We start from the raw sequence: 19,284 nt of genomic DNA, 5'->3' as shown, positions 1-19,284 counted from the left end.
GTGAGGGGGGAGCGGGGATGGAAACACATCAGAGGTTATCAGGACTCAGCTAGACAAAGCCACCTAAACCTTGCTCTAGTACTGACCTTAGTCCTGCTTCAAATAGGAGGCTGAACTACAGACCATAAAAAGCCTGTCTAAACAGCATTTCTATGATGCTATGAAATACCCACCTATATGAATGCCATATTTTGAGAGCATTACACATCCTGCTTCTAGCTGCAGCTATCTTATATTTCAGAAGGCAGAAAAACTTGAAGCCAAAAATTTAACTAGGACCTGCAACCTTGACTCTGATAGTCAAACTATGCTATGTAAAGTGCACACTTGAGCAAGCAGCTCCAGTTAGCCCACAGATAACTGCAATGCAGTTACATAGCAATGACTCTGGAATGGAAAGAGCCCGCAGTGATTCCCACTTGCTGCAATCAAGTCCATCAAGGGTTGGGACCCTCACAGAAAGGATAAAATAATACACAGGTCCTCACTTCATGCTATGCTGTTTTGCAGACATCCACAGGAAGGCAAAGGAGCCAGGCAAATTAACTGCAGAAACATTAACCTAGTTGACATGTCAGTCCTTCCCAGCAAAGCAATGAGAACCTGCTTCTCCCTCCTTGGTTAACTTAGCAACCATGGGGCAAGCATTACCAGCAGGCTGCAGTAGCCGGCACAGAGTAGTCCATACTTTCATCACCAGCATCAAATCATCTTCCTTGTATTGGGCAAGAGGCATTCTGCAAATCTAGAATTTTATCAGTCAGGTAGGATTTTATTCTACGCAACTCGAACATAAGTTTACCAGATGAAGAAGGTAATGCTTGCTCCTTGCAGCATCTTACAAGCTGATTTCATCCTTGGGTGCCATCCATTCACCAGCTTCACAGGAGGACAAGTCAAGAAGCTGGCAGCTGCCAAATAGCCTCTGCTGGAAAAGAAACCTTGGACAAACTCAGAGTAGATTATTCACTAACCTGATTTTCACTAAGAAAGCCATAGAGGAACAGTATACAACACCTGATCTCTTTGGCCCAGGACCCACATCAATCTGGAGCCATGCCATTTGCTAAGTGAGAAAGGCAGGCACCTCTCTAGCAATGTCTTTCTCAGAATAAATCCACGTAAGAGATGCCCAGGGCCGACTTTGCTGAGCTGGTCACAGGGGCTGGAGGGTGTCTTAGCACACTCTAGCAACAAGATTCAGAGCTTAAGCTCTCATCTTGTTTAAGATGGGAAATAGCCACAGATACAGGGTACAGACGTGTCTCAGACAAGAGGAACAGCAGCAGTGCCATTTGGAAGAGGATACAATTTTCACAGAGAGCATGAAGTTCAAAAGGAGGCCTTTGAAGAAGGCATCAGAAGCAAATGGCAAGGAACATCTAGCAACGTATCACAAAACAATCACGCACCAAAGCATTCCCACTGCAGAGCAAATGGCATGGCAGCAAGTATGATTCCTCTTATATGCCACATGCTTAACAGGAAGAGAGGAGGGGGCGATCACTGAGACACACTATAAGGAAAAGCTTTCCAGGTTCGTAAGGCAGGGCACAAGTATATGAGATATCAGTATGAATTCTTGGAGAGAGCTTTTTCCTTCCCTTTCACACATATGAGCTCCTGGGTGCTAACAGTTGTTGTTAACAGGATAGACAACTCCTTTGGGGTTCAAATAATCCCAACCTGGCAGAAGCACCTCCTTTCGCTTTACTTCTTTCTTCCTCTTTTACCTTTTGCTATTAGTATTTCCTAGCTCAGTATTTCTCACTGGCTTTCAGCTTTTTCATCTTCCAATGTGACAGCAGAGTTTGTCTACATCGCTATAAGGCCCTTGGCCTCTCAAACATGTCTCTGCTGCAAATGCGTTTACTTCGATGACCAAATGGTAATCAGATCCACGCATTATCACCTTATTGAGACTTTACATACTGAAAAATCATGGACCAAGACTACTTTACTTCAACTGTATACGCGGATCCACATAAACATAAGAAAAGAGCCACGTCCTAGGCTAATTCCTTTTTGCTTGTCAGTGGATGTTACCAGTCTTCTTCCACTGCGTCATGACCTTTACATACCTTTAACGCACACAAGCCCCAAGCCAGCATCTCCAATTCACCTCTTTTTTGAGCTCAGCTCACCAGATGCCTCTCAGACACTTCTCATCAGCTGTTTTTCTACCATCTTAGTAAAAGTTCAGATCTCTCTAAATATGTTCCATCACCTCCTTTTCTCTCACATTTGCAGACTCCACTCACGAGATTTTTCTCCCATTACCAAATCCAGCCTTACACCAAAAGACTTTGCTTTCTTATCCTCTAAACTCACTAATTTCCATTAAAAAAAAGTTCACTTATGCACGTATTTCCATCACAGAATTCTTCCTATTTTCATCTCCATCAGTTTCCTTCTTCTAATCCGCAATTGTTATGGGGGGAAGGCAGAGGGAGAAGGGGAAGTTTTCTTTTCTGCTAATAACTGTTCAGCTTGCTCAAATTTCTTAACATTTCTCACCTGCTTTCAAGCCCCTTCATCTCCAAGCCTATATTATCTCTAGTTTGCTGAAGGCCAAAAACCCACCTTTAAATCCTTTTCTACTCTGCCATAAGGACAAGTTCAAACTGTACACATTTGTCACTGGAAAACACCGCCCAGGCTAGACTGTATTTAATTAACTTTTTTTTTTTAAGTGCAGGTTGCTCAACACAAGTCAAGTACATGTGCACATCATTCCCATTAGGCCAGATAAATGCATGCCGGCTCTATACAGTGCATCAGCAGCTCATTGAGGCAAACACATTTGCTGAACTTGCATAACCCTGGCTTTTTCCAGAGCCATTCTTTTAAGAAAAGCAACCTAAAAGTACTTCTCCTTGCTATATCTTTGGACTGAATCTTTTGTATACAATGATAGAAAAAAAATATCTAGGTTTTTGCTGCAATGAAGATACCAGTGGCTAAAAAGTTTGGAGAAAAGCAAGAAAAGCAGAAATCAAGGAAAGAAAAACACAAAAGTAATGAAACACCAAAATAGCTCAACCAGGTGAAAAAAAAAAATCTCAGAACACAGGGAGTAAGAGATGCCAAAAAGGCAAAAAACAAGTATTGATTTTTATTCCAGTAGATCCATCAGTTCAAAATTTATTTTCTTGCCTGCCTAGCACATGATGTTTTCAATTGTATGAAATGAAGACTTCCATTACCAAAGGAGGACAGCAGTGGAAAGAGGGAAGGGAGAAGAATCACAAGAAAAAGTTGGAAGCAGAGCTAGCAGGCAATTCAAATCATGTTTTCAAGAAAACGTCACCTTCTAAAAATTGAGCCCATTAACTGTTTCACCTTACCTCCTTTTGTGTCAACAGCCTCAGCTATTTTAAACTGATTCGAGTCTGGAGAAATAGAGAATCTGGGCAAAGTTATCACTTCTTCTCTCCCCCTTCACTGCCCACATCCACCCAAATGATCGAAAACCAGTTGCAACACTGGATATACATTTATTTTACTGGCATAGGATGCTCGTAACATGTAATTACTGCAATTTCAAGCAGGGTGGCTCCATCAGACGAGGGCTTTCTCTCTGTATCGGCCGCAAAGAGACCCAGAAACGCCCTGAAAGTATTCGAGTTTCCTGCCTGTCATTTCACATAGCTAAGTTGCATTTCAGTCTCATTAAAGATAAAATATCCAGGAGTTTCAAATGCGACCCCTTGGACGCTCTCTCTGTTTTTATGTCAGCATCCTTCCCCATCTCCCTTTGCTAGCATCAGTGAAAGCATGGGCACCTTACAAGTCGCACCTGCACTGAAACAATCTTTGTGCCCTGCCAACGTTCCTCCTGAAGCTGGAGGAACTCCTTTGCTTCTATCTCCATGCTAAAAAACAAAACAAAACAAAAAAGAAAACAAAGAAAATAAGCCAGACAGATAAAAATTGTTTCAGAGCTCTGCAGTTTGAAAAACACAATACGGCAAGCAGAACTACCAAGCGCCAGCTTTGAGGGCCACTGTGCAGAGAAACGAGCGGTGGCCTCCGTCTCGTCTACAAAAACATCTTGACTAGCATACGTCATCATTCACAACAAAAACGCCATCCAACATCAAAAAAAAAAAAAATACTCTCAGAGAGTCTGCTACCAACATAACTCCTTCTAAAAACAGTGTAATTTATAATTACAACCAGTTTAAACAAGCTAAATTAATCATTGACAACGGCTTTATGGCAGCTGCATAAACGGAGTTGGCTCTTTGCTCCTGCCACCAGAAAAGAGGTGCTCACAGAGCCACCAGCACTGAAGCCCTCAACAGGACAGCTGGTAAGAGAAGATGTAGAGATGGAGCACAAAAGTGCCCTCCACGCAGGCCACCTACCATGTTCCTACAGAGCGCAGTTAGCACATGCATTACAAGAGTGTTCACGTGTACGGCCACAACCGGAAAAAAGTAACATGGGTTACTTTTCAAATATGATATTCCATTCACCTAGCAACAGCACTTCAAAATCAACCAGCTCTATCCATGGCAAAGCATTAACACAGCAGAGGCAAGGGGCAAGCACCTAGCAGAGATCCCTAACATTCAGCAAAATACTTAAAAATACAAGTTTGAAAGACTGCATAACATGCATTAACAGACTAATATGGTCGGTTTTATTAAGCGCTTATCATTCACGTAAGAGGACCAGCCACAGTAGGCAAAAATTTCATACCTGTAAGCAGCAAAAACATTTTTTACCTCTCTTACCGCAAGGAGGAGAAAGACCCACAGTACCAAACACCTATCCAATACATGAGTTAAAAAAGCACGTGTTTTTGAAGACATCTGGTCAGATACCACACAGGTTTTTTTTTTTTAAAAAAAAAAAAAAAAAAAAAAAGGTAAGGAAGCAAAAACAAGTTATTTAAACTATTCAGAATTCTCCTAAACTTCCAAATTTTGGAATGACTTCCAAATACCTTCCGGGAACTCAAAAGTGTAGAAGAGCACCCTACTTTATCTCCACTCCTTCCAGAATCAGAGAAGTGTAGACATTTTCCACCGTGGCTGCTATCAAGTCTTTTCTTCCCTAAAGGCTCAAATGGTAACTGTACTGCAGAAGGGGAAAAAAAAAAGATGCATCTCTTAAGTGCTAGTATGAAATCTACCATGAAAGTAGGAGGTCAAAATCAAACATCTCCCCAGCCTCCTCCTGCTCCACTCCCCCCAAAAACCCCTGGTAAGTGTAAAGCACGTTATTTCCACTGGGAGGGGAGAAGATTTTTTTTTTTTTTTTTTTTTTTTTTAAAGAAGTCAACTGCCCTTCGAATGCCTACATTTGTTTAAAGCTTCTGAATATAAAAGGGTTTTAAACCACAGTTCTCTTAAAATGCGTCTTTTGGAGAAGTGCCCTCTGCTCTCAGGATCACACTCCAAATTTCACTGTTTAAAAAGCAAGCTCATCATCTGACCATTTTGTGCCCCCAAAATACTCCAATAAAACACCCACACAGCGACAAGAATGAGACTTTAATCAGTTTTAAGTGGAGTTTTAACACTAAGAGATAAAGGGTTGTTAAACACAATAACAAACGGACATCTGATTTGTATGAGGCATTATCCTGTACATGTCATACTTGGTTTTTTGTGTATCCTCAGTGCATAGCATTACACACAGAGCCACTGTTGCACAGCACAATAGTATTTGAAGAGGCTGAATCAGAGTAAGGCTGCTTAACAGACTGATTTTTTTTTCCTCTTTTAGTATCTATCTATCTATATATATATATATATATGTATATATATATATATATGCTATATGAAAACAAGACTGAAAATTTGAACTGGCAGAGAAAGGCAGCTCTGCCGACCGCTGCAGTTGGAGCCCCTTTTAGTGCACAGTTCCACCCCGTCCATCCACATGCATGATGCTTCCTAACAGAATTTAAACAAAAAAAAAAAAAAAAAAAAAAAAAAAGTAAACGAGGCACTTCGTGGCAACCACAGGCATCGTTAACATATTGCACACATTTGCTATGACTGAACACGGAACTCGCACACTAGCATCCTTATTTTGAATTTCTTATTTTTTTGTTTTCGGTAAAGCTGAAACATTTGGTGCTGCACGTAAACTCCACTTCGGTTTACAACGCATGCCACGGGAAGGAATCCGGATGCTCTTTATACAACTGCCCTTTAATAGCCATGGCAAATATTTTGAGTGGGGCTACCAGTGACTAGGGATGCTTCGGGGACTGACCAGTAAGCTCTTACAGAAATTATGCCTTCAAGTAGTTTCTGACACGTAAGCTGTTGCACATCCAAAAGTTTAAGCGTACAGTCCAGAAACTCAAGGAGAGATTACCTACAGAATGCATTTCAAGCTAATTATGAATACTGTCATAAATAAAGTTTTAATAAGGACTCAAAAACCTTTCAGTCATAGTAATTCTTGTCAACTTCTATGGGGGGTGGTAACTGAAATAAAGTATAGGAGAGTATGTATAATATATATTTATATATATATTTTATATATATATATATATATATATATATAATGCCATTTTTTCATTTCCAATGACTACACCATAAAATGTAAGCAAGGCTTCTCAGAAACACCGAAACATTCAAAATCAAAACCCTCATTCCAACCTTCACATTCCAAAGGAAAAAAAAAAAACAGTGCAAAAGCCCATCGCGTCATTATTTCCAATCCGGCCCTCAGCGTTACGTACTGGAACCTCTCCAATCCAATTTTCTTATCACGAGTCCAAAAGCGGGACACAGACCAGTGTCAATATCCACAGATTTTTAAAGCATGAACATTTTTGTTTATTAGCCAACACAACTTTCAACTGTTAAAAACAGACAGGGTGAAACATGATTCAAAGGGTACGAGTTAAGTGTCACGTCTCAAGGTAACCACCTCCTGCTCAGCAATAACGAGGGCTGGAACCAGCGATCTTGATCCGTTAAGACATTAAAAGTCTAATTAAAACCTACAAGTCAGAACATATTTACCGGCTTTGTTAGAAGTTAGAGTCATGGATCTGAGGAGCAAAACTGACCAACAGATAGCAAAAAAAATAGTAATAAAAAAAAAATTTTTATACCTTCGTTTACCAAGAGTAGTTAATGGAAATCCTGCCTTGTCTTAGTCAAATTCTTACCATTAATGCTGTTGTACAGGGCTCTTATTGAATCCATACATAATTCTCTAGGCGAGAACACAGCTAATGAATTTCAATGTCAGCACCAATATATTAATTAAATGGGTTTTCTTTTTTTAAAGCATCCTAAAGAAGTGTGAACTTGGGGACGGCTCTTCATGGTGTACAATTTTACAATTTTGTCAGCTACTTCACATTTATATACAACAGTAGTTGTACTCTAAGTCATCTGCAGTCTGGGCATGTCAATTATATACTGAAAGTATACTCAAATCCCTACTCCTGGCTATATCCCTAGGAGCAAACAACATTGTGAGATTAGAAAACCTTTTTTTTTTTTTTTTTTTTTTTTTTTAATAGCAAGCAACATATTTGGGACAAATTCTGGTTTTAATAAGTACACATCTTCATTTATGTGCAGTGTTGAGCACTTACTGCAACACTGCTTTCCTCTATATCATGTGCAATATTTCTTTCTAAAACATCGTTGGTACTGAGTATTCAAGTAAGATCCCCTAACAGTTAATGACATTTTTTAACAAGTGTGCAAAACTGCAAAACTCATTGTAATAGAATGTGTAAGGTCAAAGGGGTGGAACAGCTGACAGAGGTTTGATTGAATAAATGCATCATAAATCTTCAAAATAAACACTAACCTGGAGAATCTCCAATTGAAGTTTCCTGTGCACCATTACAAAATATTTTTATATTAATGAGAAAAAGCTTGCAAGGCAGTACACGAAGTATTCACAGCAGGAATATGATTGAAAAACTAATAATATAAATGTAAGGTGTTGACTGATGTATGTACTAACATAGCATCTGACTTTTTGCACTGGCCTTGATTACACAGGAGATGGAGCAGCCATTACATTTCGGAAAAAAATTAATAAATCATTGTCAAATTTTGTAACAATTTGTTTCAAGCCTGTATTTTAGTTGATAGCCTCCACATTTGTATGGTTAAGTCATTGTTGCTGTGTTTCTTTTTCTGTGACCCCAATAATTTTTATCCCTTCATTTATGGGTCTTTAGGATGTTGTGAAGGTTCATTCCTGTACCCCTATACAGAATCACTCCCTCTAGCTGCCTTTTCTAGCACCATTACACTTAAAATAAAAATAAAAATAAAATAAAATGCACAAACAACAAGCAGTGACAGCGGCCAACTCTTCAATTGTCCAGGATGAATCGCGGTAGCATGCTAAAGAAAGGTGCATGTAAATAGCTGGATATGGTACCCAGGCCAAGCTCCAGCAGACTATATTCCTTTCTGAGCATTACTTTCCATCCCCCATCCAAAATACATGCATTAGAATGTAATAAAACCTTCTAGAGACTTCTCTTAGCCAACTGCAGACTTTTCTGTTGCCACATAAGTGCAAAAAAAGGGGCAGGATGTGAACCTGAATACTTGCGCTTTTTCGAAACTTCGTCTGGTGACAGAACACAAAAGGAAAAATTCCTACGTATACACATTAGGTCTGTCTCCACTTTTATAAAACTGGAATAAAATGGGAAAGTGCCATCTTTATAGTTCCTAATTGAAGTTTTAATGTCCTTTTGACACAAAAAGGTATATACACATCAGAGCTACGTAACCTTTCCCCCCCCCCAACTGGACAAGTGTCAAACCCTGTATATTTATAGGGCAAAACAAGATTGGTCAGGAAAGAATTGTTCCTATAATTGGTAATCTGACACTATGTCCTATTGCCATTTAAAAAGGTCCTTTTTTCAGTTTATTCAAGTTTGTCACTCTCCATGTGTTTTTTTTTTTTTTTTTTTTATCTCCGATAAAAAAAATATTCAGACTTTTGTAATCTGTGTATGCTGATCTTCATCAAAAGGTTCATTCTCTGGATCAGAGTCAGTGGTGTCAGAGTATCTATAATGATCAGGTTCATTGTCACTAACATCTGGTGTTACAGAAGTTGAACTGCTAGCCTCTGGATTTGATGGCTCTTCTACTGTTTTTGTGAAAAATAGCTTCACCTAGAAAAGAAAAAAAAACCCAACATTTAAAAAGGGAACCTCAATCTTAACAGAAAAGAGGTAACAACGCAATCCTGAACAGCAGGGCTGTTTTTGCTACACTGAATTACTTAAGTGCTTCCCTCTCCACTCAGGAAAGAAGGTGCTCTTCAAAGGGTAAATGTCTCTCTACCACTCCTGGCAAAATAAAGAACAAATTGCAAAACGGCTTTTTTCCTAGGCCCAGTCAAAGAGGTCTGCATAGCTGCATCAACAATTTGTACTCTACTCAGAGTTGTAGCACCTCTGTTAGGTAATTATGACCATTACCTTCAAATGAAAGAATATGGCAAATCTGCAGCACTGCTGTGGACAAATGACATTTTATGAGCAAGTCAGAATACCCCAAATCATCTTCTTGGTGTTTGGTTTTTTTTAAGCAATGCTGGCAAGGGCTCACGCTCCTCAAAGCTCAACCTAGAGGTTATAGGAAGCTAGCACTGGGCAGTCCTCTGAAGCAGGCACCTCTTCAAATCAGCTAAGGTGTGAAGCCCACAGAGCTAGTGGCAATGCAGCTGGTGTAGGACTGCTGGTATAAAGACTACTACCCGGATCTCTGGATTTCCTGCCACTAGTCTCTAATGACTTTAAGACACTACACGGCGGGGAAAAAGAAAAAAAAAAAGTCTCTACTCCTAGCTTCCCGTCATCTTAACATAAGCACTCCAATACCATGTATTGACTGCCTGAAAACCAAATAAACTTAAAAAGGTAGAACCCTCTGCTAAATGGCGGACACTCATGTGAATTCAGTTTCTCTATATACAGCAGCAGTTTCAAATGGTTTCTCCATAAGGCACGAAAGACAAGTCAGACAACTGCATGCAGCTTTTCAGCTTTGTTTATACATAATATATACTGACCTTGAAGTTTGGAGAGAAGTATCTGTTGGCTTTGTCTTTATTTGCTTTGTCTAGATCGTTTTTTGTTAATGTAAGGATTAAATATTCCTTATCATTATCTGAACGCTCTGTACTGAAAATACCATCAAGTTCCTGATCTGCAACTAGACTTCCGTTTTCTACTTTGTCTGAATTTTCATCCAGTCCTATGAAGAATGTATTTACCCAAAAGTGAAACATTTTGTCCTGGGGAAGGAAAAAAAAATAAAAATAACAAGCTTGCTTTAGTATTCACTAATGGCATATTAATTTGACTAATATATCATTTGGAGAAAAACAAATCAGCAATATCAAATGAAACATATTTGGACAATAATACATCATTGGTTACATTACATGTAAAGACATTTTCACCAACTCTCCTAGATAATACACACAATTCTGCATTAATCAGACTAAATTCTAACCCATTAAGCTTTCAGGTCATTCCTTACTAAGAGGTGGTTTTAAAACAATCGTACCTACAGAACAGCAAATGACTGCAAATCAAGCAAGTGCTAAATCAGTAACTACAAGACAAAAAATTTTCTTGCATGTATCTTCTAAGCAGTATCCAAACCCAACAGACAACTTTGCAAACGAGCTTGGATAAGTAATGTGTATCAGAGAAAATCTTCTTCCTTTGCTTCCTGTATAAAAGAATGTTTTTTTATTTTGATATAGCAATAGTCCTGAGCAAACACTCTACAACACGGATCTGCTATCTTAGTGGACTCATTACTCTACAGCAGCAATTTCTATGTCAGATGTTTGCTGACAAATAAGAGAAAGTTAGACTCTGAAACTGTCTGCTGTTCTTCCATGCAAAAGGAAGTAGGTTGTTACGGAGAAGCTTAAGGATACTGACACTGACGATTTAAGAATATTCTCCTTAAACAGAACTTGACAGCAGACGGTCAATAGCTCTCTGGAAAGGTGCAAGTCAACTTACCCTATATAATACTACCACAAGCAACCACATACAAAGAGGCAAAATACAAATTTATCTATGATTTTTAAAATTCAGTGGCATGCTAGCCGATACCAGTCAGTCCACCACATCCTTCACGACCACTGGAACTGTTGCTGAATACTGTTATGGATACCTATCTTCACACATCCTGAACCAGCAGTAGCAAGTGTTTTCACGGTGGGCTACACAATGGCTGAAGATTAGATGCTCAGGAACTTCACCTGCAAGCTCTGCACAGTATGTACTGAAAGTTCTTGTAATACTTCTCTGTCATTTGCCACACTTCTGTGAGTCAAGCGTAAATGTTTCCAAGGTCGACTACTATTAATAGGATGGGTCTTGACTAGCACATCGAACTCTTCTGTATCTGAAACCCACAGATATATTTACTTCCTCTTTTTTTTTAAAAAAAAAAAAGAAAAAAAAAGTTTCTGGTTTGCTCCATCTGAGTTTTATGGCAAAAGATCCAATATGCAAATAGTCAGTCTTCCCACAGTAGTCAGTCTCTCTACATTTTCCCTAAAACTGGCAGGGAAAGGATGACACAATGCTAGCACATACCAAAACCTAACATTTCTTCATGTTATACAGGAACACAATGTGGACCAACTCCATCCAAGCTAATTTAGGTACTGTACTTACCAGCCAACCAGATCGAATGCCAATTTTCTTACTGGAAAATCCAAGACCTGCCCAATCTTCCTAGCTATAAACCTCTACTGGCAATTGAGAGCATCCAAGATAGCACAGAAATGGTTCTAATACATATTGCATCAGGATCCCTCCCTTTTGGAGGCAATTTTCCATCAGCAAAACATCGCAACATTTTCCTGGGGTGCTGGGACAGAGGGAGGAGGAGGGGGCAAAAAGAAGGGACTGTTGCTTAACTCGCACTCTTTTCCTCACAAATTAACAGAAGTCTGTAAGCACACAGAAGTATAGAGAATTCAGGTGTCTGATGAAACAACTTCTACATGTCTTCTCCCCCAGAGTTTGTCTCATTTTCAGTATTTTATGACAGCATATAAAATAGCTTCCGGCTAGTGTGCACTTTTATCAGCACTAAAAGCAGCCCAAATCTTTAAGGAAGTCCAAAGGGAAAGAAGGAAGTTAAATACGTCAGAAATACTTATGGTCATTAAGCAGTTATCCACTGCAACAGATGCCTTACCAGTACTTTTGTGAATCAACAATTAGTTTACCAGAACATGCTGTAAATGCAGTTGTCTTAGGACGACTTGAAGGAACTTGGTGCATCCATTAGCATCCCATCTACAGCAATCACCAGATTCTTGTCAGGCACAACCTGCCTATACACCTAGCATCCTCCTCTTCACTAACACTGCCACAGAAAAACACACATCCTTGGGACTGGAAGGAGAGCCTGAATGTCCTGGGCAAGAGGATTTATGCTCCAGCTCTGACAAGTCACCAGTCTATCTGCCAAGTGTGAGTTTAAACTGCTGCCTGATGAAGAAAGTGTAAGCAAGCAAAAACCTCACGAATACATCTCCAAGGTTCTCATATGCCCAGGAGATGGGAGCCCCTAAAGACACACGGTCCTCAAAAGAGATGAGATGACTCCTCCTGCTCAAGCCAAAAGAGATGTTTAGGTCAAAACGAGGAACAAAAGGTATCAACCCTTCAGCTACAGAACAGACCACCACTGTTTCCAAGGGTAATCTGTGATAAATAAGGTGAGAAGGGAGCCTGAGGTTGGTGTTTCCAGCACTCAACAGTTCTGTAAGCAGGCAGATATAGCACCTGCAGCCTCACCACTCATGAGAATTCAGAGAAGAAAGTAAATTTCAGATCCCACCTCTTGTACTTAAGGTGATGATTCTACATCTTGCATCTTCTTCAGTACTGAATTGTGGAAGCAGCAATGTACTTTGGTGCTAGCCCTCAGTACCATAAACGATGCCCCCAGTGATGTCAGTAAAGGAGAGGACGAAGCCAATAAACACACTGCAGCAGATGATTGATGGAAAAAAAATGGAAAATGGCTTATATCAATAGTGCTGAAACAGCTTTGAAGGAAAACAGTGCAAAAGCAAACAAGGTCCCTGGATACAAACCAATGACGGTGGAGGCAGAAAGTATGGTCTTATGCTTCAGCTTAAGCTTGGTCAGGTGAAGCAGAACCAGGAAGGATTTACTTGGCACTTAAGGGCCAACCTGAACTGAAACTGCAGGGACTCAGCTTTACTGGTATTGTCTGGAGAATACAAGAAAAATGAAGAACTTTTTACCAGACGTCTTTTAACCTGTCTCCCTTGAGACAAATTTGCAGAGCTCTCCTGGCATTGGAGTCACCCCAGCTAAGCTGGCCATTTATGCTCTTACCACCTTCCAGCTTTCTAAAGCATCAAGTTATTTTTCTTTCTTTCCAGCTATAACTTAATTAGGTTAAAAACCTAAGTTCCTAGGTGCTGGAATATGACAAGGTCACAAAAACTGAGAGGAGACATGGTCACGTTTTTTGGAATTAGCTCTCGAAGCTGGTAACTGCGTCACTGCTTTCACTGAAAAACAAAGCCCATTTTTCCAAGAAAGAATTCAATCAGCCTTACCAAACTTCAGCAAAAATGGCAGGCTTCAAAATATTCCATAGAAGGTGATGAAGAAAGCTCTAGTATAAGTCAATAAGAGGAATTTAAAAACTAAGGCATGAATTGTACTTAGTTTTTACATGGAAAACTACTGAAGATCAGAGTATCAGATCAAGGATTCACAGCAACACTACTTAATGCATAGGTTTCTGAGAACTAATATTAGCTGCCTTTTTTTTTTTTTAATGTTTTGCTTCACTTCCAGTCACACAGTAATATGCCTTAAAGATCACAGATACATTTCTCTTCTTAACCAAATCTATACCATACATTCTACATTACAGCATCAGACAATAATACTTATTCCTACCTGGTACAGGTTTTCAGTTCTTAGACTGACAATACTCCCTGCCCCCCACCCCAAAATCCCCCACACACATACAACCTCACTCTAGAGCTGATACCTGTCTCTGACCTTAGCCTGAGATCCAAAACCAAGATCAACTGAGCCATCAGTTAGGAGTTCCCATTTACTGCTGAAAATTTAATTTTGCAGAGAAACCTACAGGTACTTAATCACTTTGGAGCAACATCTAAGGGTTTTGGTCATGCTATCCAGTAATCAGAAGATGGAGATCATGTTTCAACCTGTTTCAGGCCAGCCTTACAGCCCTCCCATCACTATGGCTGATGAAACTTGTACCATTTTTAGCTCAACAAGTCTTCTGACATTTTCAGAGGAAGTTCACTGTTTGCTGAACAGCAAACACCCAAAGTCCTGTTTCCTTGTGTAGCCTAATTTCTCTTCTCATCTATATAGCCTCAGAGACAAAATGCCATATTCAACAGCTGTCAGCAACGGTGTCAGCACCATCTACACTAGATTCTGGGTACAAAACAGCGAAGTTTTCTCTGTTAGAGAAAACTAGTAACAGTGTTTCATATCAATACTGGGAGAGCTCTGCACTGTAACCTTCCTGAAAAAGTCTCCTCTACCCCAAGGCTCCATAGGGAGGATCCCTCCTGTATTACTCTTGCCGAGGCAAATGACTTCAGGATACGCTGAAATCTTAGGATCATTTTGTCAACATCGATAATCAGAAGAAAAAGGCTTCAAGATAGGTACGTGGATGCAAAACTCACACCAAATTATCAAATTTCATCCATCAGAAATTTGTACATTCAGCTAGTACCCAACTCTGAAGCCATTTTTTCCTCATTTGAGCAAGCATGCAGTCAGGAAAAGGAAGCAGCTACATCACACTGAAGAAGCAGCCCAAGAATACATTGGCCCAAGAACAGTCATTTATTAGACAAGAGAAGATCAAAAGCTGTGGATTTGCTAGCTGCTGCCGTGTGACACAAATTATCAGCCCCTTACCAACACAGCCACTCTAACATCATCTCACCAGCACTAACAATTCTCTGATGGAGGTTAGCTCTCACCAGCCACTGACTTTGCTTAAATTAAGTTCTTATACTAAACAAAACAGGAGATTTGACTGCTTTAAATTTTACAATAAGCACCTAACATTACAGCATCAAAGTCACTTGGGCATTCAAGTTCATTTCATCCAAACTAATTTTATCCAAGAACAGCTTCATCAAAGCTGAAGAGGGGCCTCCATACTAGAGAGCTCTGCAGACAACGCTACTGTTGTTTAAAGGACTAGAGAGTCTGAAAGCAAATACAGAAGGTGAGCCAATCCAGAAAACTTTAGCCGAGTTCAGTGGTATCAAACACCAGAAAGACCCAGTAAGAAGACAAGGAAGTTAGCTTTATCTCTGGAGACAAGATATAGCCATTCTCCAGGCCTGATGCCCAGACAGGATCAAAAATTAGTTTAATGTTATTTTCTTGATTAGTTTTCTTATAAGAAATTAAAATGCTGAGTAGTAGATATATAATGCCTCTAAATACATGCAAGAAAGCTTGTTCAGCTACCTATAAATCTGCTAACAGAAAACCTTGAAACAGCAAGAATCAGCAACAGGCAACACACCCATAGTTCCAAATTCCATAAACATGTGAATAAGCCAGAATCTCAGGAAAAGAAAAAAAAGTACTGTTACTCTTACTAAGCTACTCCTCATAGCTTAGATGGTCACCCCAACGAGGTGATCTTCTTTAAGATGAGAAAGCTTCATAGTGGAAGGCACCCTGTGGGTTCTAACTAAAGACAGTGTAGAGTGAGATTATCTAGAGAAAAGGTAGATTTCGCTATCTGAGTCAGAGGGGGCATAATCAATGTGAAACACTTCGTGTAGATAAATGTGTTCAAATTTAAGCCAAGACAGGTTTCCTCCACAAGTATTCACTCTTTGCCCTTTTCTCATCTCAGTCACTTCACTTAACAAGTTGTCAAAAGAACTGTACGATAGAAGTGTCTCTGGTGCCAAACCAAGTTATCAGACACCAGTTGTTGAGTGGACAGTGAGGTGGATTGAGAACTGGCTGAAAAGCAGAGCTCAGAGGGTCGTCATCAGTGGTGCAGAGTCTAGTTGGAGGTCTGTGGCTAGTGGTGTCCCCCAGGGCTCAGTACTGGGTCCCATCCTGTTCAACTTACTCATCAATGACCTGGATGAGGCGACGGAGTGCCTCCTCAGCAAGTTTGCTGATGATAACAAGCTGGGAGGAGTGGCTGACACACCTGAGGGCTGTGCTGCTATTCAGAGAGACCTGGACAGGCTGGAGAGCTGGGCGGAGAGGAACCTCCTGAGGTTCTACAAGGGCAAGTGCAGAGTCCTGCAGCTAGGGAAAAATAACCCTAGGCACCAGTACAAGCTGGGGGCTGACCTCTGGAGAGCAGCTCTGTGGAGAAGGACCTAGGAGTGCTGGTGGATGACAAGTTGACTATGAGCCAGCAATGTGCCCTTGTGGCCAAGAAGGCCAATGGTCTCCTGGGGTGTTGCCAGCAGGTCAAGGGAGGTGATCCTGCCCCTCTACTCAGCCCTCGTAAGGCCTCATCTTGAGTACTGCATCCAGTTCTGGACTCTCTAGTATGAGAGAGACACAGAGCTACTGGAGAGAGTCCAGTGTAGGGCTACAAAGATGATCAGAGGACTGGAGCATCTGCTCTATGAGGAACGGCTGCGAGAGCTGGGCCTCTTTAGCCTGAGGAAGAGAAGACTGAAGGGGGATCTTACCAATGTGTATAGGTACCTGAAGGAAGGGTGTCAAGGGGATGGGGACAAACTCTTTTCAATTGTCCCGTGTGACAGGACAAGAAACAATGGGCAGAAATTGAAGCACAGCAAGTTCTGCCTGAATGTGAGGGGCAATTTCTTCGCTGTGAAAGTGATGGAGCACTGGAACAGGTTGCCCAGAGAGGTTGTGGAGTCTCCTTCTCTGGAGATATTCAAGGCCCATCTGGATGCAACCCTGTCTAACATGCTCTAGGTGGCCCTGCTGAGCAGGGGGGTTGGACTAGATGATCTTCAGAGATCCCTTCCAACCTTACTGATTCTATGATTCTATTATATAGAGTATTTCACTAATTCTCAATATTAACAGCTCAGTAGTGGGCTCATAAAATTAACAACTAAAATGCTTACACCTGACAGGACCACAGCTCCAGCCCCAGATGCCCTAGAATTTGTGTTTGCACTGACACCAGTGCTTACAGAAATCTTCTTACTAGACTTGTGCAACACCATATACCTACTTACTTTTGGCATCAATTCTTACACAAAGTTGAAGGCAATTAGGAATTCAACTCAACAGATTTTTGAAGCAGATTATCAAGGTGGCTTCTCCTAGCCTTCCAAAAGACGTTTTTTTTTCTTTGGAGAAGGGAAAGCTTTTCTCTCGCAGAAAAGCTTGCAGCTGTGCAAAGCACAGCTTCCACCATCCAGCGTTTCCTAGCCCCAGCTGTCCAAAAGGACTGAGAAAAGGAGCATTTCCACAATATCTGTAATTCATAGATCAAAATATTTAGGGCACTTGGGGAAAAAAAGATTAAAAAACCTCAGCAAGTAATATCAGGTTTCTTAAGGAATAAAACCATGGCTGATACAACGCTGAAATGAAACTTCAGCAGAATTACATGCTTTCCATAGACAGTTCTACACCAATGTTTTGATGCATTCTTGAAGGCAAAATTTATACCGCAAAACTTTTATGTAATGACAAAGGCAATTTGTGATAATGAGTTTGTGCTAGCATTGAACTCAATGCTCTCCGCAGAGGTAAAATGAATACAGGAGTTCACTGATGGTGTTAAAGGCTGAGATACAGCATCAGAACTCTGTATTGACACTCAGAGCTTACAGGGAAGAAGGGTAGCAGAACATTTCCTAGGAAGTCTGTTCATAAACTGTGTATTACTGAAGACAGTAAAGAAACTACAAAATATCCAGTTAAGATAGGACAGAGACTGGATGAAACAGGACCTTGTCTCAGATGTTTGGGTTTTGTTTCATCTCCTCCCTACATCCCTCATGTCTAGCACACAGTGCTTATCTGGTTGCTCTTGTAAAAGTCATTTCTCAAAACTGACTCACATGCATTAAAGTTCTAAATTTAAATGACTTTAAAATAGGAATTCTAGTTTAAGTTGACAGTAAAAAATGCTCTATTCTACGTTCTGTGGATTGCATAGCTGTACTGATCAACTAAGACATCTGATTTAACAAAGAAAGAGAATATTCCCATTGAGAAACGGTTTAAGCTTTCACAAGCACCAGCAAATGACAAACACAATGGAAGAGTGTATTTTCAGCCTATGAAAATTTATCATTAAACTAGTTAACAATTTTGTAACTGAAGAGGCCCAAAAGCAAAAGAGTGGCTATGTGTATATAGACCCATCTAGTAAGTACAGCCTGCACACATGGTTATAACAGACTGTATGACCTTCTCAGACACTTACGTTTGTCTCCTTATCCATTATAGTGTTTTGTTATTTTTATGTTTTATCTGTGCAGAAGACTTGATCCATGAATACTCTTAAGTTTTATAACATCCATTAAGCAGTGAACAACTATTTATAATGATCAGAATTAAGTGACAAAGTTAACATGCAAATCAATATGGTTTCATCCTCAGGCTTCATTTAGGTAGGTGCAAACTAGCTCCACAAGCACCAGAATTAATGAAATCCAATGATGAGGCATTCATCTTTAAGAACTGATGACTCTGGTGCCAAAGTAATTTCCAGATTCATTTTTTCCCCACAATCAGGCCATGGATAGAAGTTTCACTTCCGTGGATTCTCTGTCACGGCATTCCAGCTAGGGAAATGCTACAATATGAACCCAGGAGATGGCTGAACAGAGTGCAAAGACATTTTCACAAAGTGCGTAGGAACTCAATTATCTCCAAGATTCAACAAAATTTGACAGATGGATAGAAATCAGCCAACAGCACAGAGACATCAAGATCTTATGTGTCTGCTAAAACTTTAAGAAAATGTAGTGAAGAAAACATCTGGAGTTAACTTGCTCAGTATGCAAGTCTATTTTTAGGATGAGAATGTTTCTTCCTCAATTAGATTACTCACTACTACCCTAACTACTGCAGTACATATCTAGTATCATTTTTATCCAACATTTGTACTTAAACCCACTGAATCTCAAAATATCCAGCTTTCATTTTGTGATAGACTGCCAACTCGGGAAAACTAGGTGTCAAAGAATTAAACACTGTGATTACACATCACTGAAAAATAACCAACACCCCAGCCCTGCATCAGGGCTGGC

At 40.2% G+C, this 19,284-nt stretch overlaps 1 protein-coding gene across 1 annotated transcript in view; it reads right to left on the bottom strand.

Moving 5' to 3' along the window:
• Positions 1-5,489: 5,489 nt before the first annotated feature.
• Positions 5,490-19,284, bottom strand: part of PTEN (phosphatase and tensin homolog) — a 49,538-nt gene continuing 35,743 nt past the window's right edge. Inside the window, exons 8-9 of the mRNA XM_062580254.1 lie at positions 10,042-10,266; positions 5,490-9,139 (exon numbers count right to left, since the gene is read on the bottom strand). Of these exons, the coding sequence (XP_062436238.1) occupies positions 8,954-9,139; positions 10,042-10,266 (411 nt within the window). The 3' untranslated portion in view covers positions 5,490-8,953. The remainder of the gene's footprint in view (positions 9,140-10,041; positions 10,267-19,284) is intronic.

Source organism: Rhea pennata, chromosome 7, assembly GCF_028389875.1.
Source record: "Rhea pennata isolate bPtePen1 chromosome 7, bPtePen1.pri, whole genome shotgun sequence".
In the NCBI taxonomy this organism is placed as follows: Eukaryota; Metazoa; Chordata; class Aves; order Rheiformes; family Rheidae; genus Rhea; species Rhea pennata.
This window is presented reverse-complemented; position numbering and strand designations above follow the sequence as displayed.